The sequence below is a fragment of the Eleginops maclovinus genome, chromosome 6 (assembly GCF_036324505.1).
Source record: "Eleginops maclovinus isolate JMC-PN-2008 ecotype Puerto Natales chromosome 6, JC_Emac_rtc_rv5, whole genome shotgun sequence".
In the NCBI taxonomy this organism is placed as follows: domain Eukaryota; kingdom Metazoa; phylum Chordata; class Actinopteri; order Perciformes; family Eleginopidae; genus Eleginops; species Eleginops maclovinus.
In genome coordinates, this window is record NC_086354.1 from 14113781 (window position 1) to 14139168 (window position 25388).

The 25388-nt window shown below is 39.6% G+C and overlaps 1 protein-coding gene across 2 annotated transcripts in view; it reads right to left on the reverse strand.

Moving 5' to 3' along the window:
- The window catches only part of tnr (tenascin R (restrictin, janusin)), a 147209-nt gene that overhangs the window by 36708 nt on the left and 85113 nt on the right, over positions 1-25388 (reverse strand). The window contains exons 5-19 of one of the 2 annotated variants that reach the window (XM_063885018.1): positions 25047-25269; positions 24803-24903; positions 23869-24031; positions 22665-23141; positions 18022-18141; positions 17745-17888; positions 16479-16594; positions 13425-13575; positions 9799-9977; positions 9354-9444; positions 8782-8864; positions 7474-7576; positions 6587-6676; positions 4423-4556; positions 4125-4254 (exon numbers count right to left, since the gene is read on the reverse strand). In XM_063885018.1, coding sequence (XP_063741088.1) covers positions 4125-4254; positions 4423-4556; positions 6587-6676; positions 7474-7576; positions 8782-8864; positions 9354-9444; positions 9799-9977; positions 13425-13575; positions 16479-16594; positions 17745-17888; positions 18022-18141; positions 22665-23141; positions 23869-24031; positions 24803-24903; positions 25047-25269 — 2305 coding nt within the window. Of the gene's footprint in view, positions 1-4124; positions 4255-4422; positions 4557-6586; positions 6677-7473; positions 7577-8781; positions 8883-9353; positions 9445-9798; positions 9978-13424; positions 13576-16478; positions 16595-17744; positions 17889-18021; positions 18142-22664; positions 23142-23868; positions 24032-24802; positions 24904-25046; positions 25270-25388 lie in introns of both variants that reach the window. The other variant, XM_063885016.1, reaches the window with a different exon arrangement.

Consider the following 25388-nt stretch of genomic DNA (forward strand, 5'->3'; position numbering starts at 1 on the left):
TAACAAAGAGAGAAAGATGTGGACCATCTTTGCAGCGCGGTTGGAGGAAAAACATTTTACTCAAAAGACACGGAAAGAAATGATAGAGAAACCTTGAAATAACAGAAGAGAATAAATAAAGAGAACGGAACATATTAATCTCATATTAGGAAAAAATAGTACAAAGCATCAGCAGATATCTTTAACTTACAGTAACACTGCCCATGTCCTCCTCTCTCATTCTTTTTCTCTCTGTCTTTCACTGTATTAGCATTTTTCAGAAATGTCTCAAATATCACCTAAAGTTACGATTGCGTATGAGTTTATTATAAACATGACATAGCACTTGTTCATTTAACACTGGCTGTTGACTCAAAGGCCATCTATGTGGGGAATCTCAGCCATATGACAACACATAAGAATAAAACTTGTATTGTTAGTACTAAGTCTTACAGAGAAATAGAAAGAAAAAAGCTCCCAGGCAGATCTGTAATTATTAACAATAATCCTGCTGTGGGTCTGTGCAAATGAAATGCTAAAACAGCATATTTTGCAAATCCATATTTAATTTAAAATCACTTTGAATTTCCATTTTTCCCTTTTTCATCCCATTTCCTTTCTCACTGTACATCAAACTTGCTACAATGTTCTTTCTTTTCTTGGTTACTGTGTGAAAAATACTGGAAAATAGTAAAAACACATTTTTATTATCTCTTGATTATTGAATTTCTCTTGTGAAAAAAGGGAATATACGGGAATTATAGCTTCTCCATTGCCAGGATTTGTTGCTTTTGTAGTCTCATGTGATAGTACATTGCAAATCCTTGGATTGTCAGGCATTAGAATATGATTAATGATGGCCAATTTTCACTTTTTCCTGACCTTTCATAGATCAAAAAAATTACTCAATTTGTAGATCAATCAAAATGTAAATAATTGTTAGTTGAAACCTTAAACGTAGTCAAATGTTAATTACAGAGGTACAGAACAATCATATCATGTAAATCCAAATAGTAAGAAGCAAGAATACCTTACTACTGAAACAGGTCTCAAATACTGAAGCCTTAAGCCTTAACTCTGCTGATCATGATCATCAATCGTTGCGTGTTATCCCCGATTAACCTCTGATACCACTGTTGCATGAAACCAAGCAGCTCACCTGTAGTGAGGGATGCCGTAATTGGCTCAGAGGTAACGTCCCCCTGTATTGTGATTAGACTGACGGTGTACTGAGTGGACGGCAGCAGACCCTGGACCAGCGACCTCGTCTTCGAGCCATCCAGCGTCACCTTGGAGGTGTCGGTCCCATCTGCAGAGCTGTAGCTCAGGATGAAGAGGTCAGCAGGCGGAGCTGGGGAGCTCCACGCCACCAACACCGAGTCCGAAGTCACCTCTGACAAGTAGAGGTGGGTGACGGGCCTGATTCCTGGAGGAACGGGGGTTTAAGATCACCGGAGAGTTCTCAAGGACAGATAAAAAGCTGCCCTCAAGCAGGAAACGGCGATGAACAAAGAGAGGAAAGCAGCTGCCGTCATTATGGAGATGACGGATAAGAAATTCGATGACTGATGGAAGCAGTCCAGGATGGTATAATAGATCATTTATTATACAGTTGAGAAAATTAGCCTTTGGTGAAATGTTGATGAGGCAGGTGAGAGTGAGAGAAAACCACAGTCATGGGAAGTGATGAGTTAATTGGTCATAAAAAAAAGAATGAATGAGTTTATCCGCAGTAAAGTGGAGGTGGTGATGAGACTGTTAACTACAAGAAAAAAGAGAAATGATGATGATGATAGCAGATGCTGTTGTCAAAATGTGTGACCTGATCAAGAGATGATGTAATGAATACCAACCAGTAAAGCAGATGACACAGCAACACTTGCCGGATCATTTGAATTTAATTAGCCATGTGTGGATGTATAAATAGCAGGGAAGGTGCAGCATCATTGATGTCTCTTTTTCTGACTCATCAAGATTAGTTTACTTTGTAATCAATTATTATTGGAAGCCTGTGTTGTTTACACTTGTCTGTAATTATGATCTTCTCCTCTTTTATTGATGAACAGCTGCCTTTTTATAGCAACATTTCCTTCTCCAACTATCGACATGCATTACCGCTTTGTGCAGTCAGCGGGAAATTTGTATCCGGTAAAAACCCCGATAGTTACGGTCTGCATCTGTGTACTTGTGATTACAAGACATGACACAAATAACACACACCCATCCAGACATGGCTCTGTAGCACCGATGGTGGAGAAAAAACTCCACATGGCATGACAGACATTGCAGAAGGAGTGTCTGACTGATGTGAAGGCAATGCCGGTGATGGTTGTGATGAAGATGTTGCTGATGAAGATGACTGTGAAGTCTTTTGTAGAGTTAGTAATGATTAGAAAGAAAGGCAGTGACAACGACTGCAAGGAGGAAATGCAGTTTGAATGATAACGTGGTGAGTCCCATTCTGTATCTAGGTCTTAATGATACTTTTGGATTTCATAGCACAGATGCAATAACATCACAAATGATGTTAATGAACTTTAGCAGATTAGGAAGTTTGTGCCAGATAGAATTACATTTCCTGCAGGCTTTCCTGAGGTATAATTTTCAAGAGAATAAACAGACTTTAGTTCACAGTGACTTTGGCTCCTGACCACTAAATTCTAATCAGTGCATCCTTGAGTCCAAGTGGAGGTTTGTGCCAAATTGAAGAAATACCCTCCAGGTGTTTCTGAAATATCGAGTTCACGACAATGTAACAGACAACCAGAAAAATCGCTTGCAATTGAGGGGCCAATGCATAATAACAAGAGGATGCAGATGACTACATCCAGGAAGTAGTACTGACAAAGGCACAAACTGAAATAGAAGTAATGCTTAAAATGCAGCCTGGGATATATTTTTAATGACAGTTTATGATCAAATGTCTAGATTTTTTCCTAATAAAGAGAGCACCTACGCGATTAACAGATGTTTCCAATATGTCGACGTGAACATTGGAGGAGTATCTGACAGGTAATTAATTATTTTTCCACTGATTCCCTTCATCTCTCATTTGAAGATTCTGTCATCTCTCCTCTCCAGATGGTTGAAGTGGTGTTACTTAAAAAAGCCACAGATGACAAACGATGATGAATGCGATGATGATGGTTTTGAAGGTCAGAGTGAAGAAGCAAAGAGATAATGATGGTGATGAAACGCGAAGAAAGAATGATAAATCGGATTGCGAGAACGAGCATGCCAATCAATTTGTCACCATCCTTTGTGCAACTGAAAATCACATCAAGCTAAATACCAAAGAAACAACAGGGTGGGTAGGATTGACAGAAACCCCACAAATAGTTGGATGGATGCAAACACGTCTGGGGAAAAGAGAACTTTGCTGTGATTGATATTCTCGGACATCAAGATGAGAAAGAGGAAGAGCGGTGCAAACTGACACTAACGAGTGTGACAGCGAAACCGAGAGAATCACACACCGGTATATTAAGGTGAAAAAACATAGGTGCAATCAGGGAACACTTTTAACATGCTCATTAGCTTACGTGAACAATTAACTGCTGCTAATTGCATCTTAAGAGTATTATAAGGACCCTCCATTTTCTTTTAGTGTGACTCACCTTACCTGCTGCCACAATTTGGTCCATTTATACACCGTTAAAGTTTATTATGCGCCACTGTTGTTTAAAACCTTCTCCAAAGTTGTGCAGTCATGGGCTGATCTTTAATTTCTTTATCTGAGCCGAGAAAACATTCTAGAGTAAATGCCTCATAGATTTGCCTGATAATTGAGAGGATTCAATTGACTCAAATCTAGACACTCCACAAAAGTTTATATAGCACTATAGCAAAGACAGCCACCGCCACTGCGGCAGGTAACTTCCGATTCAGACCGGCTGCTCATATTTATATGCCAGACACTTTGAATTATAAGCACTGACTCAGTGGTACATTACCTTACCAATTCCTGACTTTTATTAACTAAGAAATTGCTATGGTGGCAGGTGTGCTGATGTTTTACATGCCACATGGAAAAGTTACCTCTGTATTTGGCAGGTGCTTTATTATTGCCTTCAAAGGACAAACCGCTCTCCTTATACAACACTGTGTACCTGTTCGAGTATGTAAAAATTGACTATTCTCCATACCAGTGAAGGCGTCTATAGTAGCTGCAGTGCTCTGCTGTCTTCCTCTTCTCGCTGCCACAGTGATGCTGTACTCAGTTCCTGGCTCAAGGTCGGTCAGAGTGGTGGTAGTAACATCTTTAGGCACCGTCAGCTGAAAAAGAAGACACAGTTAAGCATAAATTCAATAGGATTTCTTCAGACACAAAAGGTCACCGCCATGTGGGTCCTTGGATGTTTGTTGTCTTGTCCCTTTGTACAGTATTATTAAAAGTATGTTTTATCTATTATTCATTAGGTATTCATCTGTCCTTTTCTTCACCTCAGTAGAGACACCAGACGAGGATGTGTAGGTGACCTTGTAATGGTCGATGGGACCCTGGACCAAGCCCCACACCATAGTAATGGTGTTGTCTGTAGAGGCCGTCACAGTGAGATCCATTGGAACATCCAAACCTAATATCGAGGAGACAAGATTTTAGGTAATACACAGTATTTTCATCTGGAGAAAATTCAAGAAAAAGTTATTTAGGCCTTTATTTTGTTTCTTACATGTTTTACTTGTTTTTTAACATTGATGTTACCCTCCCTTTCAAATTCAACCAGTAGGTACACAAGCTTAATGTAATGAATACTTAAATTCTCTGTTGACTTACTCACAAGTTATAATCTCATGTTATGTTGTAGGATGCTTTCTGTTTATTGCTATACTGTCCGACCCTCTTGTGTTTCATACTGTACAAGTATTTCTAAGACACTCTCACGTTACAGTCCCCTCTTCCGCTGTAGCAAAAACATTCACGTCTAACATTTAGATGCCGACCCAACTAATGACAGTGTCCAGACAGGCAGTTGTTTCATGTCACATGCTTACATTTTCCTCCAATAAATTGAGTTGATTAAAACCTTTGGGTTGTTAACATTTCAGCGATCTGCCCCAAAATTGTGCAACATTTAACAAAAAATATGTCATTCTGTATTCTAATTTATTCTATAGACTATGCTTTGGTGCAGCACTGACAGAAAAAGCAGGACTGTTGCTCATAATGATGTTGCATACTGCTCCGTATTATCATAATGATTCCACATTCTGTGTTTAATCTTTTTGTTTTTGTTTTGGTCTTAAGTTTGTCTTTTTATTTCCTGCAGCAATGACCCAAGTTGCCCACTAGATCATCAATGTTTAATTCTCCTTTAATCCTCTACCGCAAATGTTTTTGGAGATTATTGTGAAATAGATTTTTTGAGGCTAAAGTGAGACTCAAAGTACTTCGACTGAAGCCACTGATAATGGAAATGATGCTTTTAGCTTTCAGCAACATGAGCACTGCTGTGAGCTGGCCAGAGAAGAGTTGTTGTCATATTATTTAAAGCTTTTGGAGAAATATGTGATAGCTGTAGTGCATTTTTAAAGTTCAAAGAGTGCACCAAATAGTTGGATAGAAAGTGCTTGTTCGTAAAATTGAGGCATCATTTCGTAAAGTGCAAAATACCTTCAGCCATTAAAATGATTGCAACTGGAGGGAAGATGTGCTTGACATTCAACATGATGGGAAAGATTAGCAAAGCACCTCCACCCACTAACATTTGAACAGAAGGTTAAATGTTTTTTATAACACAAAAAAAACACAATAAAAATTCTAACAGCTGATAATGATATGAGACAAAGAGGGCCATTACCAGTCAATGGTTTACATTATTACAGCTTTAAAATGCAGTAATGACAACTTTGGCCCCAGCAGGTTTTATAAAACATCTCCCTTAAATAGCACACGTCTTGCTTAATCTCACTAAAATTGCTTTAAATCGTTGGAACAGGAGCAATGACCCACAGCACAAACTAAAAGTTACAAGTATAATAGCTAACAAGATGCTGGGAAGCTGGTATTGCTGCAACGCTGCTGTGATCCACTTAGAAGAAAATGTCACCATCAAAATATCCATTGAAACATAATTTACTCAATGCATGTATCTTTCAAATCCTAGATTTTTTCTTGTATGACTGTACAGTGAAGGTATCGACTTAAACCGAGTAAGTCCTTAATGAAATAGCATACAGGGTTTTATAAGAGCAACACTACATGAAAACCTTGGTTTACAAACTCTCACGCCACACATCCAGTACAATAATGATGAATAACTTTCATTTATCCAGTTATTTGCTCAATAATAAACACATAAATTTTTTCTCCTTGTTTACACTGCACAAGTCATGTGAATATTGCTAAACGGATGTACCAATTTAGTTCTGCAATTTTTAAACAACGCTTCTATTTACTGCACATCATCAAGACTGTTTATCGTTTCTAGCTTCTCAGTTCACTGTGGAGGCCTGCAAGAAAATCTGTTCTTCAAAACACGTTCAGTAATTGATATACAAATTAAATTGTGTATAACAATTATTTTGTATTTTATAGTCATTTCAAGGGTGAAGTATTCTTTTAATCTGTTTTACATCAGTGGAGTATGAGCAGTAATTTGCTCACCTGTCCTGGCGTTCATTGTTGCTGGTGTACTCTGGTTGATACCTTTCATGGCAGAAATACCAATGCCGTACTCGGTGCCTGGCAGCAGGTCTAAGGCACAAAGACAGAGAGGGAATCCGTTACTAATTTAAAACACCATACAGCAAAACTAAACACAACACATACCTGTTTCATACTCTCGTTCTCAAGCAGAGTGCATGTCAATTAGATGGAGTTTTTCATAGCAGCCCAATTAGCTCTACATTCGTGATGAGGTCAGGTCAAATTTACATGTACATCAGTATAATTTCTGTGAAAATAAACTATTTTTAATGCCAACAGCATAACTGATCAGTTTCAAATGAATTCAGTATGTCCACAGTGAGTTTCATCAGTTACAGGAATAAGATAATGAGGAATGGAAATGAGCGAGGGAGTGACAGAGGTTATTAGTAGAGAGAAAGTGAGAGTGACATGAAGGAATGAGGGTGGAGGCAGCATCGATTGCAATGGCCCAACAAAATAACACAAGGACCTTTTGCTTCTATTCTTATGCTGGCTGTGCCCTTTCCAGCGCTGTGGCCTTTCAGAAAAAACATACCAGCCGACCCTTCCTTTCTGACAGCCTTTCAATACGCCCGCAGGACAACAAGCGTTTCTACAGATACAATCAGTAGCCCTGTCAGCCAAATGTTAGCTCTGGAGATAATCCTGCCATGTAAAACACACAGGCACTTCCAGCTTCCTCCGCATACATTAGATGCTCAGCGATAAAACTGGAGACACAAGGAGAAAACCTCGCACTGAGCAAAACCACCCTACAGATGTTCATAAATAATTCAATATACATGAACTAGATTACAAATGAAGAAATAAATTAAAGAAAAGCAGCACCGCTTTTTCCTTACCTGTGAGGGTGGTCTTAGTGGTTGCTCCCTCATTGCGTGGTACAATGACTTTATCATACTGGTCTCCTGCTAAAGTACTGTACACCACCTGGTAGCCCTCCGTCTGGATTTAAACAAATACATTAAAACATTAAGAACACCAACAACAAGGGAACGTTTTACATTTTAAACAAAATGAAGAAAATGCAAGGCTTTAAACCAAAGCAGTTGGATCACAGAATAAATGAATTATGTTGCATTAGCCCAGCATGATATTACTCTCTCTGTTGTGCAGGATCAGGGGATGAATACATTTGTAGTTCTAAGAAGCAACAATACAGATTATCTCTTATGTCTGTTTGTGTAGTTATTAGGGTCAGGCGTTTGAATCATGAAGATATTCGCTATCAGTAATTGGGTTGGGAGAGAGAGAGAGAGAGAGAGAGAGAGAGAGAGAGAGAGAGAGAGAGAGAGAGAGAGCGGTGAAAAACAGTGCTTAGATTCAGAATATTATCACATCTAACTGGCTGAACTTAAGGTTTATATCCATGAGCCAGGGTTGGTGACTCTTGGACGAGTGGTGAAACTCAAGCAAGGTGGTTGTGGATGTTGGGCTGACGGAGGCAGGTTACACAAATGCAATACATCAGCCAAGAATAGTAGCTAGGAAGCCCTTGTAATACCCATTATGAGTACAGAGTGAAACAACATGATTTACTAGATTTCCATTCACAGTAAATCGTCGGTGACCACTTGAACCCAATGCTTTTGTTTGCTACATTTTCTGTATTGGCATTTACCAAGCTGACAAAATGCACACCGACCTGTCTGTGATGATAAAGTGCTCAATACAACAAGACAGAGCTTAGAGAAATGGAAGGAATGAAAAATCCACTTTAGGGTGGGTAGTATGCAGGAAGGATCCAGGAAACATGGATAAGGTCAAGGGATTAAAGACAAATGAGTTGTTTTCACGAAATCTTTTCAATTAAATACGGGACACCTGAGGTTGAGATCATGTTGAATCTATAAAGTATTTCAGATTATTCTAATACACATATTTGAATAATTAACAAAAGTAGAAAACAAAAAAATAAGTTTTCAGAAGAGACCATATAGCTGTATATTACATTGAATATGTTTGGCATGAAAAGCTTGTGAAGGTATTCAGACTCTTTACTTATTATATAGTTATTATAATATAATTTAGTTCCTATTCTCTGTGAAGTAAATATATAACATTGTATTACATTGTATATGCTATTCAAATGTTGTTTTGTAAAGTCATAAAAATGAAATGATAAGGCTATTCAGTCATCATTTATTTACCTCAGCCTCACTGTTGTCCCATTCAAGCTCCAGGGAGGTGGAAGTCTTGGACATGAGCCGCAGGTTCTTAGGGGCATCGATCTCTGAGAAGAACGATAAAGCTGACAATGTTGGGGACACTGAGACCAATTCTCAGGGATTGCGAAACAAGCAAACATCAGCGGTTTACACATCAGACACAGATACTGCTAGTGGGCAACTGTTAATTACTACAGTTGATTTATGTATGAATATATTATTAACATCCGTTGCATCACATATTCATTTGTAACAATGTATAGTTCATTATTAAGTCTATGCATATTATATTACATACATATGAATTTATTCAAAAAATGACACTTTGTGCTGCATTCAAGACAAATAAGTATAGAGTTTCCACAAATAATCCACAAACTACACACTGCAGCCATAATTAATCTGACCAGATGTGCACTATGCAATATAGATAAACATTATGCTTTACATTAGGCCATATGTCAACAACTTTCCTATCCTCAGAGGCAGGCACAGGATCCCACACACACAAACACACACTGTTATCACCACATCTGCCTGCTGTCAGACCTCACCAGTAGTAAATTCAGTGGAAATAGATCCGCTCTCATTTCCTTTACGCACTCCGCTCACAGACGCCTCGTAACGTGAGCCAGGACGCAGAACCTGTGAGAAAAAAAAAAGAAAACAGGGACGGTTAGGTCTGTTTAATCTCTTTGCATGGATTGTTTCATTTGTTTTATGTTGAATCTCTCAACACAGACGGGTGGCAGACTTTGGGAATAGATAATATTAACAAGCATGATAACAGTACACACACACACACACAGCAGAAAACACTATACCTGTGAGTACAAAGTAATAACACCAAAGCCAACTATCAATCAAAAGATAAATGGTTTAAGTTGTGAGGACGGGCTTTTCTGTCCCCAGATGGCAGGTGAGTTCACATGATGTGTGTGTATGATGAGATCTATGACACTGCAACGTGATAAATTGCACACACGCCATACCACTCACCTGCAGGGAGTATTGACTGAGTGTTGGCTGGAGGCGGAAGGTGGTTCGTGGACCCTCTCCTCCCACCAGGCCGTATCGTAACACGATCTGATCAATCTTTGCCTTCGGTGGTGTCCACTCCACAAAAGCTACGGTGTCTGACACATCCCGCACAATCAGCTGAGTGGGGCCATCAATCACTGCATACAAAAAAAGGAAGAAAGAAGGAGAATTATCGACCGTCCTGTTGCTGTGTGTGGTCACTTTGTCAACCTTGCCAACAATTTTTTTAACTTGGTCGATTTTTTGTTTTCAAAGTTTAACAATGTTTTTAAATTGGACCTGATTGTTTACTTGGATGCCAAAACATTCTTAGGTAAAGATGCTACCAACAATTCTTTATATGGTCACTAAAAGGTAAGAAAATTGTAAGAAATCGATGAAGCCTCAGGGGATGTCAATAAATTGCTTTTTTGTCCAAAACAAACTCTCGAAACCCCAACATAATCTGTTCCCCATCACATAAGACATGCTTCTCTGTCTTTTTTGGCTTGTAACAAATACAAAAATAGTAATAGTAAGTGCCAAAAGCCTAAACAGATTCAATGTCTTATCTTCTTGCATTGACTAATTTGAATACATTTCAGTCAGACAACTCACGTGTTTCATTAATCTGTTTATTAGAAGCAGTATATAGTTTGAGTTGTGTTTAGGCTCGGGCCTCATCACTCTACATATTAACATAGAACACTGAGTGATGATTACATATCTAACCCCCGAGCCTCCAGGTGGAAGCTGGGGTGGAAGCAGGGGTGGTGGTGGGGAAGGCGAGCATCGCCAACGTGAACACATTAGCAGCGAGGAAACAGCAGTAGCGGCAGCAGCATGAGAGGTAGGCAGATCCAACAGCTTAAATAGAGCGCCAGATTTAAGAGACTATGTTTGGTTGGTTGCAAGAGTGACGAGGGGCGTTATGTGCGAATGTATCATTGGTGCTCGAGTTGACTGCCTGAGCTAGCTCGCAGGCTTCACTCCATTTGTGTGAATATGACAAACAACTTTTCTAAATTTGTCTAAAAAGATCATATTTTCTTCCATTAATTAAAATAAGATTACTTGTCAGTTGGTAAATGTTGTCTAACCACAAGCAGCTCAACAAGCATAATTTTATAAATAAAATACAGTAACATCGAATTATGTTTGAACTGAACAAAATGAAAAGATAGAATTATTACGATTCGTAATTTGACTTAATGTTTGAAGCCAACTTTTGTTTTGAACACATTTCAGTCAGTCTAAAATGAAGAGAGGAAAGCTCATGTTAATACTGCTAGAGGCCAATGCAGTGGTAGATTTTGATTAGTTATCAGGAAAAGCTGTTCGCTGACAGCCAAGCATGTACTGTAGAGCTTATCAGACCCAACACATGCTGAGACAATAGGCTTTATCTGTGCGAGGTGTAAAACATAAGCCGCGATTAAAGTCTCTCTATGCCGATTGCTGGAAAACAGCATATAGTAGGGTTAAAGAACTAAAACACATTGTGTTTGTGGGGAAACAAACATTTCAAAAGAAAATAGCTCCCCGTGTCGAAGATACACAAAACCCTCCACCACAATAAGGTGGTGTTTCTCAGAGGGGAGCACAATCTGAACCGGTGCTTTGTTATGTTGATTTATAGGACTGTGCTCGTCATGAAATATCCATCCAACAGACATCATGTTCAAGCACAGGGTGATCCATGCATAACTGTAACTGGTACCATCATAGGCCCAAAATATATGATCAAATGTGTGGCCGTAACATAAACTCTCTGGTTTTATTGTATAAACACTCAGTTCCTGGTTATTAATGAGTGTAGCCAAAGCTTTGGATTTACCAGTTTTTATTACCCGAATAGCAACCACAGTCGTGGATACAGCTCTTTCAAAAAATGGCCAGATTAAAGAAGAGGGATTCATAAAGTATTGCTCTGCATGCTCTCATTGGTTGGGAATCAATGTCAATATAAAGACATTTCAGTCATGGAAATGGAACTTTAAAGAATGTGACAATAAGCGCTCTGCTTCATTAACCTGTGGATTACCTTTTCCCACTGAAGCTATGGTGTGACATCTGTTGCTTTAACAGATTGTGGGGGAAATGCAGGTACTTTTGATCTCCGAATCAACACTTATCTTGAATAATTTTCACTGCAGTTTAACAGGTCTCACATAAACAATTTAAAGGAAAAAGAAAATCACAGTTTATGATACATTAGTCCTATATCATCCACAATATGTTTGGAAAAAGAGAAAATTATTATCAACCAGTTAAAATAGCACATGGTACAATGCTCAGTTGTAATTAAATTGAAGACCCATTCTGTGCCGTTGAGCAAAATGATTCTCTGTCGATGTCCCCAGGGCCAACTTATGTAAATTAAATATATCAAACAGTAAGCGAAACAGGAACATGAAGTCTTTCTTAAAGCTTTTGAGATCTAAATAAGTCTTAGACTAAGGCTACACATATTGCAGGTCCACCCCGATCCTTGATGTATTAGAAATTGGGCCCATGGGTCTTGTCCTAGAAAACATCCTGAGGAAGACAGCTGCTGAGAACCTGTTCTCACATCAGTTCTCCTCTCCCTCTGGTTTTCCTCTGACTCCTCAGCACACTCACTCCATCTCAGAAGAAGGATAAATCTTTGTCATTAATAATTGAGTAACTTCAAATTTGTCTTTTCTTCTTTCTTTATCCAATAAGGTGTCCTGCAGTGGGCCGCCGTAAAAAAATAATGACAGTATGCCATGAATTATTAATCATTATTTAATTACTCCCCACAATATGAACAGAGATTTGACAGGACAATTGATGGTGTTTTGACTACAGACATCAGAGTTTGAATTGTTACGAAAGAGGTTTGAATTGCCTCTATTACAGATGTCTAGTAATTATGGCAGCTGGGTGAGGAGTGGGGCAATATCTCAGTGAGGGTTACATTGGGGACATTAATAATGGCAGACCATCCCATACGTCAAGGTGACATTCATGGCTTTTTCCATGGTATTTAGCTCTACATTTTTTTGTGGGTGTTTGTGTGGAGGGAAAACTATGCTACAGGTCCCAAAATGAGAAGTTGATAGAGAAAATGAATTGCTGACAGTTGTAAAAATCACTTAATTATATAAGCCTTTAATCAGGCAAATAAGCAAACATTTGCTTCTTTCAGCTTCTTAGTTTGATGTTATTTAATCACTGTAAAACTAATATCTTTGGAATTTGGACAGTTGTTTCTGCAAAACAAGGACTCGAGAGATATCCTTTTAGGTGGGCTTTAACTGACAGATTCATAAATAATAATACAATAGTTTAGTAGCAGTGCTTTTCACATTTAATATTAATATTAAATAATTGTTTTGATTAAATATGCAAATGTGTAACGAAAACGGTGGTGACAAGTTAACAATATGCCTCCTTATGGCACAACTTATCTAAAAACGTTATTATATCATTATTGCTTTAAATATGTTTAACTAAATGAACAACAATCAAGTAGTTTATTATTACTAAATGGGAGGTTGGAAAACAACCTGGCAACAAAGGCAAACTTGAATCACATTTTGTGTAAATGCTGTTTCTTTAGAGTTTCAATTAATACATACGTGTTGTGACAGTCGCAGTGAACGGCTGGCTTCGACCCTGGTCTCGGAGCGCCACCAGATTAACTGTATACTCCTCCCCCGGCCTCAGACCACTCTGCACAAACGAAGTGATGGTGCTGGGCAGCTGTGCAGTCATCCCTCCTTCATTGTCCTTTGAAAAAACAAAAAGAGACAGATATGATGAGAATGCAACTTCATATTTTGAGAAAGTGCCAGCTTCTTTGTGGCTTAAACTTCATGTCTCAGTGGAGATAAGGTACCTGGCAGATGCAAACTATCTCCAACATATACAAATAAACAGTGACTCGTGCAGTGAAATTGTATGCAGTAGATTTTCTGAACTGTATATTTCCTTTGACTGATTTGTTTTCAGATGAATTAGCACATTAAGAAGCTTGTTGGGTATGCATGAGTCAGTGATATTTCTTAGTGTTCTGCAGAGGCAGCACTTTGTACATATCTAAAGGCCTGTCACTCATCCATATGGAGCCACTGCTTTTCCCAGCTGTTCTAAGACAGCAAGTGTTGCACATGAACTTCCTGCCAACAGACAGATGTTCCACCTACTGCTGCTCCAAGATTCCCAAAAGCCTGCGCTACGAAGGCACGTATTAAAACAGAACATAGAACAGCTTGCTGCTTTCCTGAATCAAAACTGTAATTAGAGATGTAATCCATTTAATCACCTCAGCTAAATTACCAGGGTGGGCAGTAACACACAGCGGTAATGTTCCAATAACAATTGGTCCTCAATCTCAATAATAATACAGTTAAATGCTAAATTATACTAAATGAATCACCATAACAGTATATCCACTCTCATCTCCGACGCCAGTTTGCTCGTAATTAGTCATCATTCTTTCTGACAAGGTCGCTGAGAAGAGGAATGACAAAAGAGTTTTTTTGGAGGTATTTTTATCACTTTAATTTAACACTGAGGATTTTTATCTGTTTGATTTGTTCTTGGTTACTTATAACGGTAATTTAGCTTTTGTAGTAAGACAGCATGTAATTATATGTCCCTCTAAAAAGTGTCATGAAGTGCTTCTAATAATCCTCTTACTATCACAAAAAGCAATATAATAATGTTACGTTTTAAATGTATTACAGCAGTGAATAAAACTTTAATACCTTTACTGCAAAAACGAATGAAGCACCATATTTTTTTAAATAACTACATGGCTGGATATAACTAGAGGCAAGGGAAACATCTATTGTGTAATGACACGTTGTTTCAGGCCTATAAATAATGTATATGTAGTATATGTATATCTGTCTGGTATCCAGGGGGTTTACCTCCCATTTAATCACCAGATTTCTTATACAGTACAGCACCTGACACAGCTTCAGAGGCTCAAATCAGCAATACAGATAGATGTTTAGTTATTACCTGGCACAGTCTCCTCTTCCCAGGAGTGAAAGAGAAAGTCACAAAGTGCATCGTAACAGTGGTTTGAGCATAATCGAACACCAATTCAGGTTTGTGATGATCATTAAGGACACTACTGCAGATTATCAGAGCCTCATCATGAGGACTGACCTGTACACTGTGACAATGTGTTTGAATATTCAGCATGAATCCTAAGCCAGAGATACTTCAGGTAAACCCTGATCGTTATGCATGGTCATGTGCGTGTTTCCATGTGTGTTAATCTCTCCCTAGAAACATACATACAGCTTTTCTAACAATTGAAAAAACTAAAACATTTTAAGACAGACCTTCCATGAAACAAGTCTGGTATCTTTGAAATTATTTAAATGAAAATAGATTTAATGGCCGTATATGACCATAAACTATTATTATACCACTATTATTTAATAATAGTACTGTGCTACTGGCAGCAAAATTGATTGAATGATCACTTTACAGCTACAACAAGCCCAAAATATAACACATGGGTATGGTGTGGGTATGTGCTAGCAGTGTGAAGTTTCATTGTAGTGGCAGATATTAGATATATGTAGCTGTTTCTAACAGCGTTAACAACAAGTCCGAATCTTACCCTGCTCCTCCTCATCTCTCTGTTTCCTTTATGACAGAGAGTTCTGTGTTTTTTCGCATAGCTTTCATGCCTACTTCCATTACAAGATTGTCAAAATTCACAATCCCCATTGCTGGATTAAATCCACGGGGGGCGGGACTGCCAACTCATAATATGATTTCCCCCGTGGATGGAGCAAGGGGAGGGAAAGCAAGGAAGGATACAGGAGGAGAGGATGAGACAGGAGAAGAAGAAAGAAAGGGTTGAAGGGTACCGTCAAGGGTAGAGAGGAAGAGAGTCAGATATTTTGACAGAGGTGGTGGATGGAAATAGAAACAAGAGATTAAGAGGCATAGAGGATTGGGGAGAAAGAGAGAAGATGGCTGAAAGCAATACAATTAAATTAGGAATCCCGCTGCTTTTTTTCCCATTTGGAAATGCTCTATCCGTTAAGGGCTTGAAATAAATAAGAAAAAAAAGCATCTTAACATCAGATTTGAGGCTGGACCAAAGGCTATCTCCCCCCGAGAACACCTTAAAGGAGAAAACCAATTACTGTGAGAGAGCACGAGATTAGAGTTCAGAGTACCTGTGTTTACGGCGGGAATCAGGAAGAGAAAGGTTTTTGCTTTCTGGCTTTGAACCTGGCCCTGCTATGGTTTCACGATGGGGTTATTCCGGAAAAGGGTTTATTGGCTCATCCACCTAATAGCCAATAAGCTTAAGACAATCCGCTTGTCTAATTTGGTATGGGCCTCAAGTTGAGCAAAACCCCCAATAAATCCATCCAGTTATTTTCTTCCTGTTTCTTCACAGAAAGTCAGTTTGAAAAAAGAACATTTTGTTTTTTTAACAAGCAAGATAAATTAAAAAAATACTGTGTGTGTGTGTGCGTGTGTGTGTGTGTGTGTGTGTGTGTGTGTGTGTGTGTGTGTGTGCGTGTGTGCGTGTGTGCCGGAGAGAGAAAAAGTCAGTAATTTGCACTTGCGTTACAGCGTGCGATAGTGCTGTAGTTTTGCATTGGGACTGACAGCGATCACATGCGCTGAGTGTTCACACAGCTTTACTCTACCTTGGGGATGAAGCTGATCTCCCATCCATCGAAGGAATAGTAGAAGGGTAACCACTGGACCTCCACTGACGTCTCTGTGATGGATTTGAAGATTAAACCATCTGGATTGGAGAGATCTGTAGAGGTAGCCAGAGACGTGTTATTGTCTTCAGTGACCCACACAGCCCATAAATCACAACTCCGCCATGCTGAGGTGTCTACTTTTCTCTTTGACATTTATTTTTGTGTCCTGTTCCCTCTGTAATACTTCAAAATAACCATCAATAATAGAGGGTAAGTTAGTGTTTTACTGCTAAAATAGTACAAAGGCACACATTTCCTTTAATCAAGGGGATTGTTTAAAAGTGTAACCCCCTGCTAATAAATGTATTTCTTACTGGTAAACAATATTTTTTTCTGCCTATACATGCAATGTCTTCCAGGAGTACTGATGAGAACATTAGTGCCTTGGTTTAAAACAAATGACTCGTACTTTTATTTAGCAAAATACCAAAATTACTTTTTCACAGGCAGCCGTGTCCTCATAAATCTTTCCAGATAATCAAATACTTCATTTCATAATTAAGTTTTGCAAAGACAACCCAACAAATCATATCACACATGAATAATGGTTGCACCAAACTTAATTGCCTTAAATTCACTTTATAACTCCAAATGTTGCTATCACTGAAATTAAAGTCACTTATCTGTAAAATGGAGGATAATTTTACCAGCCAAGACTGATGGCATCACAGCGCACGGTATGTAACCAGCTGAGTGTTTGCCTTTGAAAATAAGCTAATACCATTCAGGGGTTCAGTGAGTTTGCATACCTATAATAAGCAGGGGATCGTGTTTCTCTTTTAGATCAGGTGCCCTGGTATTAACACAGATGAAGAGTTTAATACTCAGAAGGTGTTCATATTTATGTGTTTGTGTATTTGAGTGTGAGTGACACCAAGCAGGTGCTTCAGGTAGGAATCATAGCCAGTTGGCACAGAGCAGCAGGTGGTATTCTCACTCTATTGACACTGAGAAACATCTTGGGAAGGACTTTTAAAAAAAAACAAAAAAGGTGACAGACAGGGTGTGTGCATCGCAGGAACGGTTGATTTCATGTACGAATGCAAGCACAGCATTGAATGAGACGCTGGACATTGAACAAGGTACTGGATTAAGGTATTACATTTATATTCTGTTGGTCATGAACCAAGCATGGCCTCAGTGAAATATCCTTTACTGTTCCCGTGAGAACATTTTGTCACAACAGCCGCGAGCTGCACTTACAGGTCGAAACAGTGATGCTGGCGGGGACACTGATACTGTTGTTAATGACAGCGAACACGTTGATGTTGTACTCCAAGCCTGCCTCCAGGCCTGAGATACTGCAGGTGGTGGTATTGCCTGGAATCCTTATCTCCAGTTGCACACCTGACAGGAAGGCAGGTAGAAAGATACAATGGTATATATTTTTTCAAAGATGTATATGCCTTAAGACATTTTTAATAAACCGAAACTGAAATGACAACTTTCCCTCTAAAGGCCAGCATATCTCTGTGCATACCTCCCGGGCTGCTTGGTGTGTAGGTCACTAAGAAATCCGTCAGAACAACTGACCCCTCCCACTCCACGTCGATGGTGCGGTCAGTCACGCCTCGGATTTTCACGTTCATGGCGGGTGCCACTGTTGAGAAGGAATCCAACACAAATGATGTTTTATTGATTTACAATTACAATTATAAAGGGTTTTGCTACAGAAATCACTTGGGAGTAACTTGTTAGTATAGTGCATGTGTCACAAGAACTCAGTTAGCAATTGTCTACCTTAGTGGGAATACTGAAAAAAAAATCAAGGTTCAATGGTTTTAATTATCAGATGCACAGTAGCTACAGTGTAGTTATGGCAATGAAAATCTCAAACCCATAATTAACTATTTCAGTGTTTTGTGTTAGCTGGCAAAGTGATGCATTTTTGGTAACATGTATCAACTCATTTCATGCTGCAAAAACTAAAATATGGCTGCATGGCTCGGGAATTGATGGCCAGTGCTTCAACTACCTACTACGCACAAATAATATGAATCAAATTGAAGTAGACTTTTTAGTTTATTTTATTTGAAACCACACAATTATACATATCTGAATTAAATGTGAAGCATGTTAATATACTCATAATGATTTTGAACTACAGCAAGCACAAGTCAGTAGCATTAGATCTAGTCTGGTGATCTCGAGCTTCCACAACCCTATTAAAGTGACCATTGAGATACTCAGGGCAGGGATCCAGACTAACTTTTACATTGATTACAACAGGGAAATATCATCTCTAATGGGCACACACATTTTTGGAAACCCCTCTTCCCCAATTTAAAATGAATAAAGCGTCTCTGATGGATGAGGCTTCTAACCGGGGAGATGTGAGCCATATAGTGGAGCAGATACCTCCGTTGATGATGTCAGGTCTGGGGACTGCTGTAACCGGCACCAAAACAATCTGACAAAAACGTCATTTTAAATTACCGTTATGTTTGAGGTTGTGGGGGTGCTTGAGGGAAAAAACAGGGCTCGTACACACACACACACACACACACACACACACACACACACACACACACACACACACACACACACACACACACACACACACACACACACACACACACACACACACACACACACACACACACACACACACACACACACACACACACAGAGACACACCTGCTAAAGACGCACTGGTGTTAACAATGAACATATTAAGTTGCACCCTGGAGCCCTAATTCAGAATTGTACACAATACTGAGTCGTTCTTGTATGGCTCTATCCTTCAAAGAGGCACACGGTTCTCTCTGACTGCGGCACCTCGTAGTAAGCCCCTGGGAGAAATCATAGTCTCTATACCGCCAATACAATTAGGATCGGCAGGGTTGTGACAAGGAGTAATTGTGGAGAGTTCACCTTTCTCTGCATTATTAGGGGATGGAAAAAGGACCAGGACAATGGATGTATCCTGACAATAACAAAGGCAAATTATAGTCACGAGCGCCTTATCAATTTGCTTTATTCCCCCTTTCTCTGTATGATGTGCCATTCACGGTAAAAAAAGGTAGAATAAATAACATTAGAGATGTTTACATTGCTTGTGCCAACTCACACAACTTTGCTACATTTGTGGTTATATCACTTCATGCATACAAGTTATAACATGAGAACAGGCTACACTGCAATGTGTATGTGTGTTCCAGTCACTAAAAGAAGCAAGAGCTTGTGGCAACAAGAGGCTGAGTGTTTACATGAGAGGGAGGAGCACTGTCATTCACTCAGGCTGAAGTAGAGATCGTCAAGCATAAGCCCTGAAAGGTGGTGTTGAATGTCAATGTGGAGGCATAAACAACAGTGTTTACAGCTCCCACTGCCAAAAACAGGAGGAGAGGGGAAGGCAGGTGAAGGACATAAAGGAGGAGAAGACAAGACAAAAGGTACAAACAGTTTGAGTCAAAGAGCCAAGAGAGATTCAAAGACAGAAGGAGGAGAAAAAGGCAAGAAAAAGAGGAGCCTCAGGAGAGTAAATGACAAACAAAGACAGACGGTTAAATGAGAGGAAAAAAAAGGGTGACTTAGGAAACGAGAGAGAAAAAGAGCAAATTGAGTGTGATAGCGTGATAAACAACCCCTCACACTCTCATCATCTCTACATCCTGTGACACAGGACTCTACAGCACAGCACTGAGACCATCTCAGGGGAACCTTTGGACACACTAGAAGCTGTTCAGCTCTTTCCGCACACTCTCAACAGATGGGCCCATGCTGCACAGTAGTCTGCTCATTTCGAAACAGTGAGCCTGCACTGGGGACAGATCCTGCAGCATTCAATTAGCTAGATTTATTTCTTCGATTAGACTCAGCTTTTTCACGTATATGAAGGTAATAACAAATCAAAAGAAGGAGCTATAATCCACGGTATACAAAGTAAAGACTTTCTCTTCCATAGAAAATGAAGGGGAAATTCTCGATAGGGCACTTCGGAAAAAGGTTCTTTTATATAAATATTAGACAAAAGAAGCGTTTGACTTAATATACATCAAAGATAGAGGAGCGGTGAGCATCTCACCTAGCTGTTGATACATTAAAGGTTGTTAACTGCCAGGTAATTCAAATGCAGATATATTATTTCCTCTATCCTCACCAAGGACGGGTTGATTCTTACATGCTATCAACATTTCTCTAGAGAGTTTCTGACCTTTTTGATTGGGATAATGTCCAACTTCAGGAGCAGTTGTCCGTGCCTACCTTGAAGTCTTTGTTTTATTTTTTATAACTTAAGCACATCTTGTTCTTGGGCTGCTCACAAGGAGGTGTGATGTCAAACAGTTTTAACTGTTTCCCCCGACAGAAAAATAATCATCATATATGAAAAGATGAATCTGAACACAAGTGGACAAGGCCAGATGTATCCCTTCAGTCAAACACTACAATTGTTTGACACAATCATGACGTGTTGCATGCTTATCTGCATTACCGGGATCTTACAAATGCACTGGTTGTATAAATTATATCACTTATTCAAATGCAGGGAGAATTCGCTAGCATGTGTCTTCACAAACGTTTGTTTTAAAAGAGCAACTTGCTAAAGGATATTAAGGAATCTCTCTACATTTGTTGGCGGTCATACAGTTTTATTCTCACTGAAACAAGTTAACAAAATACATTTTTAGATGTTAAAACAAACTATTAATGTAAAGACTCCACAGTTTGAATGAAAACCTTCTGAGCGCTGAGACCGCCTACTATGTGAAGATTGTGAATGTCAGTTGTCACCACGAGCAGTCTCTAGGGATGTACCCGCCACTTTTTCAACTGCGGAATCAAGACTCATTGAAATGATTGTGGAAAATGTCTCTGTTGTCAAGATTAAATGCCACTCTACAGCAAAAGCTGATATTTTCTTTGTGTTTTCAGAAATATTTATATGTAAAGATATACTGTATCCTATCCATACGCCTGAAACATCCCATTTAAATTCAACAGCCTCTATTATTTCTCACAGTGGGAGAATATAGGCCACCATAATTGAGGCAAAAAATACATCCCGCTTTCTTCAGCTTTTGATAACATGAAACACTTAAGCCTGTCACCCTACAGGTCTCTGGTAATTGAACTGCTTCGTTTTGTATTCAGCAAACTATCCGCTACAAGCATTGGCTATTTTAGTCTCTAATTGCAAAGAAATAAGCAATTCGGACCCCCTCACTAGGTATAGATATTAAAGGGGAGGGCAGCACGGAAGAATGAGCCTCAGTAATATGATTTCCCTTCTCTGTCTTTCTTTCGCTCACTCTTCTGCCTGTCATCATCTTTCACGTTGTTGACAGCAGCTTTAGAAGTGAGAGGAGCATCTGTTATTTTGGTATGAAGAGCTGGGTGTGAACAAAAGGCGAGCACAACTCAGAAACTGTCTCAGATGCAGTTAATGTGACAGCTCTCTGGTCGACTGAATGTGACTTTTGACAATTTAGGATTGTTACACCTTCTGCTGTCCAGCAAGTCAAGCGTCCTGCCACCTGGATTTGAAGCACAGGGGGGATGTTTTTAAGGGCCGCAGGATGCTTAGAATGATGGGCCTGAGTTTTTAGACCTGTGTACCACACTGCTGTAGCAGAGAATAAGAGGAAACTTTGCATTGAAACATCTATAGCTCTAATCAGATCTCTCTAGCTGCTTGGTAGAGTTCAGATAGGCCATCATGTATCATGGAGCATCATTTATAAGAAAGTTTACATTCTATCCAAACACTACACTCAGTGGTCAAATTCCTTTCTATTATCTGTTATCTGTGTGCAAACTGTCAGCACTCCATGGAACATGAATGCCATTACCCACTGTGATGTATTTAAAGTTTCTGTGCTATAATGTATTTTGTGCTTTTTGAGCAAATAGATGCTCACATGACAATGAGTTGCTCTTGGAAATGTAGAAATACCATCTATTGTTGCTGCTTTATTGTAAAGAAACCTGATCGCACAAAAAGTTCAAACTAATCGGCCTCAAGGTCACAAAGTGAGATGTTTTAAAGCTGGGTTTCCTTTTTGAGTTACTGAGCAATTGTAAAGGGAGTTTCCACTTTGGGAAATTGAACCATAAATGTCTTACAAAGTACTTTATGTTCAAGAGGATCAAACTGACTGAAATGATTGAGTAATAGCCTACCAGAGTTGCAGTCATCTCCTGCAAAGCCATCCTGGCACACACAGAATCCCTCCTTGCAGACCCCCTTCTTGCTGCAGTTGTTGGCACAGTAGACCATAGAGCAGTCCTCTCCCACGTACCCCGGCCTGCACTGGCACGTCCCGTTGACGCACTGCCCCTGGTCTGAGCAGTCGTTCAGACACCTCCCGACCATGCAGTCTTCGCCGGTGAAGGATTCTTCGCAAACACAATCTCCGTCGATGCATAGCCCGCGACCCGAGCAGTCTGAAGGGCACCTCGGCTCTGAGCAGTTGTCGCCTCCAAAGTCACGGTCGCACACACACACCCCCTCCAAACACACGCCCTGGTTGGAGCAGTCGTCCGGGCAGCGAGACTCTGAGCAGTTTTTGCCGGCCCAGCCTTCCTCACAAATGCAGCCGCACAGGTCAAAGCTGAAGCTGCCATGGCCACTGCAGCCTGGCACAAAGTCCAAATGACCTGGGCAAAATAAGGGACAAAAATCTCTTGGTTCAAATATCATCATAAATTAAAACCTAAAATGAATCAGTTTTGGGTTAAAGTTCAAATTAGAAATGAACACATATAATCCTTTCCATCTTGACATCCACAAAATGTCGTATCCGTCTATGATTGACGAAACAGAAGGCAAGACATCAATGCAAAGCTCTCTCATTTCATGCATTTCCATCCCACCGCCGTCCTCCACAGCTGAACATTTCATCCTCATTCGGATTCACATCCTGACTGCAGGAGATAATCATATTCCCACAGAAGAGATTGAGCGTATTCAGAAAATATTTGAATAGGGTGATGGTGTCAATGGAGCAGATCCTTTAACCATAATATATCCTATAACTCTATCCATTCTAATCCCCTCATATTATAATCGAGCATCTTCTGAATAGTGGACTTCATTTTTACCAGTCGCAAAATGTTCTCCCCACATTTTAAACCGTGAACAAAAAGTCCCCCTCAAGCATCAATATTCTGCTGCCGTCTGTCTCTCCCATTCACGGTATAAACAGTTTTTTCTAAATCTTTTACTACCTTTCTTTTTCTATTTGCCACATAATAAATTGTAACTTAAAACAATTCTAGTGTCTCATGGTTGATACCAAAGGGTTTTTAGCGCAAAGATCTTAGGTAAAAGAGCTTATATTTACAGAAAACAACATCCGGCTTTATCTATATACTCTTTTCTCACCCATGGCTGAGCTTTCCCCACAGCATCCAGAGCCGCACTGAGCTCTGAGCAGGGAGACTTCTCTCTCCAGCATCTCGACTCTGGTAGCAAGTTGCTGGATTGTGGTTGTTGCCGTACAACCACATGCGGCCTTTGGGATGTTGATGCGGTGAGTGAATGTTACCTGTAGTAGAAAACATTTGTTGTTAAGAATTGCATTTAGGCACCTAATGGCATTGAATACTCTTTTTTAATCACAATAATGTGAACATTAGAATTAAGTTAAGTCTTTTGAGTATCAGACACTTTTATTTAGCCTTGTAGATTCAAAACGTGGCAGAATAACTAATCAAATACCCATCATCAGCTTTCATGATTTACTAAAAGAAGGAATCCAAATCTCTATAGGAACTAATCTAACCCTTTCCAACAGCAAGATACAAAGGTGGCATCGGTGAGTGTTTAACATGAATGTTTGAAAAATGTGTGTGTTTTTATGTATAATAAAAAACAGGGATCTCCTTTAAACATCTTGGAGAATTTTGAAATGTAATAATCTAAATATGCTGCAGTGGTGATTTAACAGAACTTAATCATCATCTTAATTATGTTACTTTTCTTTTAATAAACTGGTTACTTTTACCAGCTGTTATGGACTAGAATTCACAAGGACCACAGCCTTTACTATAATATTTGTAGGTACTCAAACAATATGTCCTGCTTTTGCTTTGGTTTGGGTGATGTGTCTCTTTTAAATATTCCTAGGCAGCACAACATCAACGTGAATATCAGTAGGTAAATGACGATGTGTGATGAAACAGATGTTTCCCTTCCTCATGAGACAGTCTGCCTAAATCACTCACAAACAGGCTATCACATCTCACTCTCACAGTCTAAATGCTTCACTGCTCTCTATGCCTTACTACTACTAAAAAATCATTGCTAATACCCCTACCTGGCTGTCAGCATCCAGCGTCTGCTCAGTGTATTCTGTTGGACCATTGGGAAACATTGGACCCTCCATAGAAGGTCTGGACCCCAACTCAGCATAAGAGCCTTTGAAAAAAAGAAAAGGTTGTTTAAAAGTATCTAAATACAGCATGTATGTCTCTATGTGAACAAAAGATGGCTCCAGGACAGCAGATAAGAGGACTACAGAGAGTTTCATCAAAAACACTCGATCGATCAGAAGACCTCACCATCACCCGGGGCAGGTGGTGCGTTGGCGTCTAGGTCGACGGAGCACAGAGACTCCAAGGGTACATTGATGTTGTAGACGTGGTTAAAGACCACTGGTTGATCCCGCAGGGTCTCGTTGTCTGGGGAAGTGGAGGGGGGCTGATCCCTCCCAGAGGTCTGTCTCCTCACTCTGGTGGTACGAACCAGCTTGCTGTCTCCTGAAGGAGCAGCGTTGGCAGCACCCTGGAGAGAGAGACGATGTGAAACAAAAAACACTGCACGCGGTTTTGGACTTGGGATTTGTTTTTTTTCCTTTATGTCTTGTGTTTACAGAATATGATGGATTAAAAAAACAAAGAAAA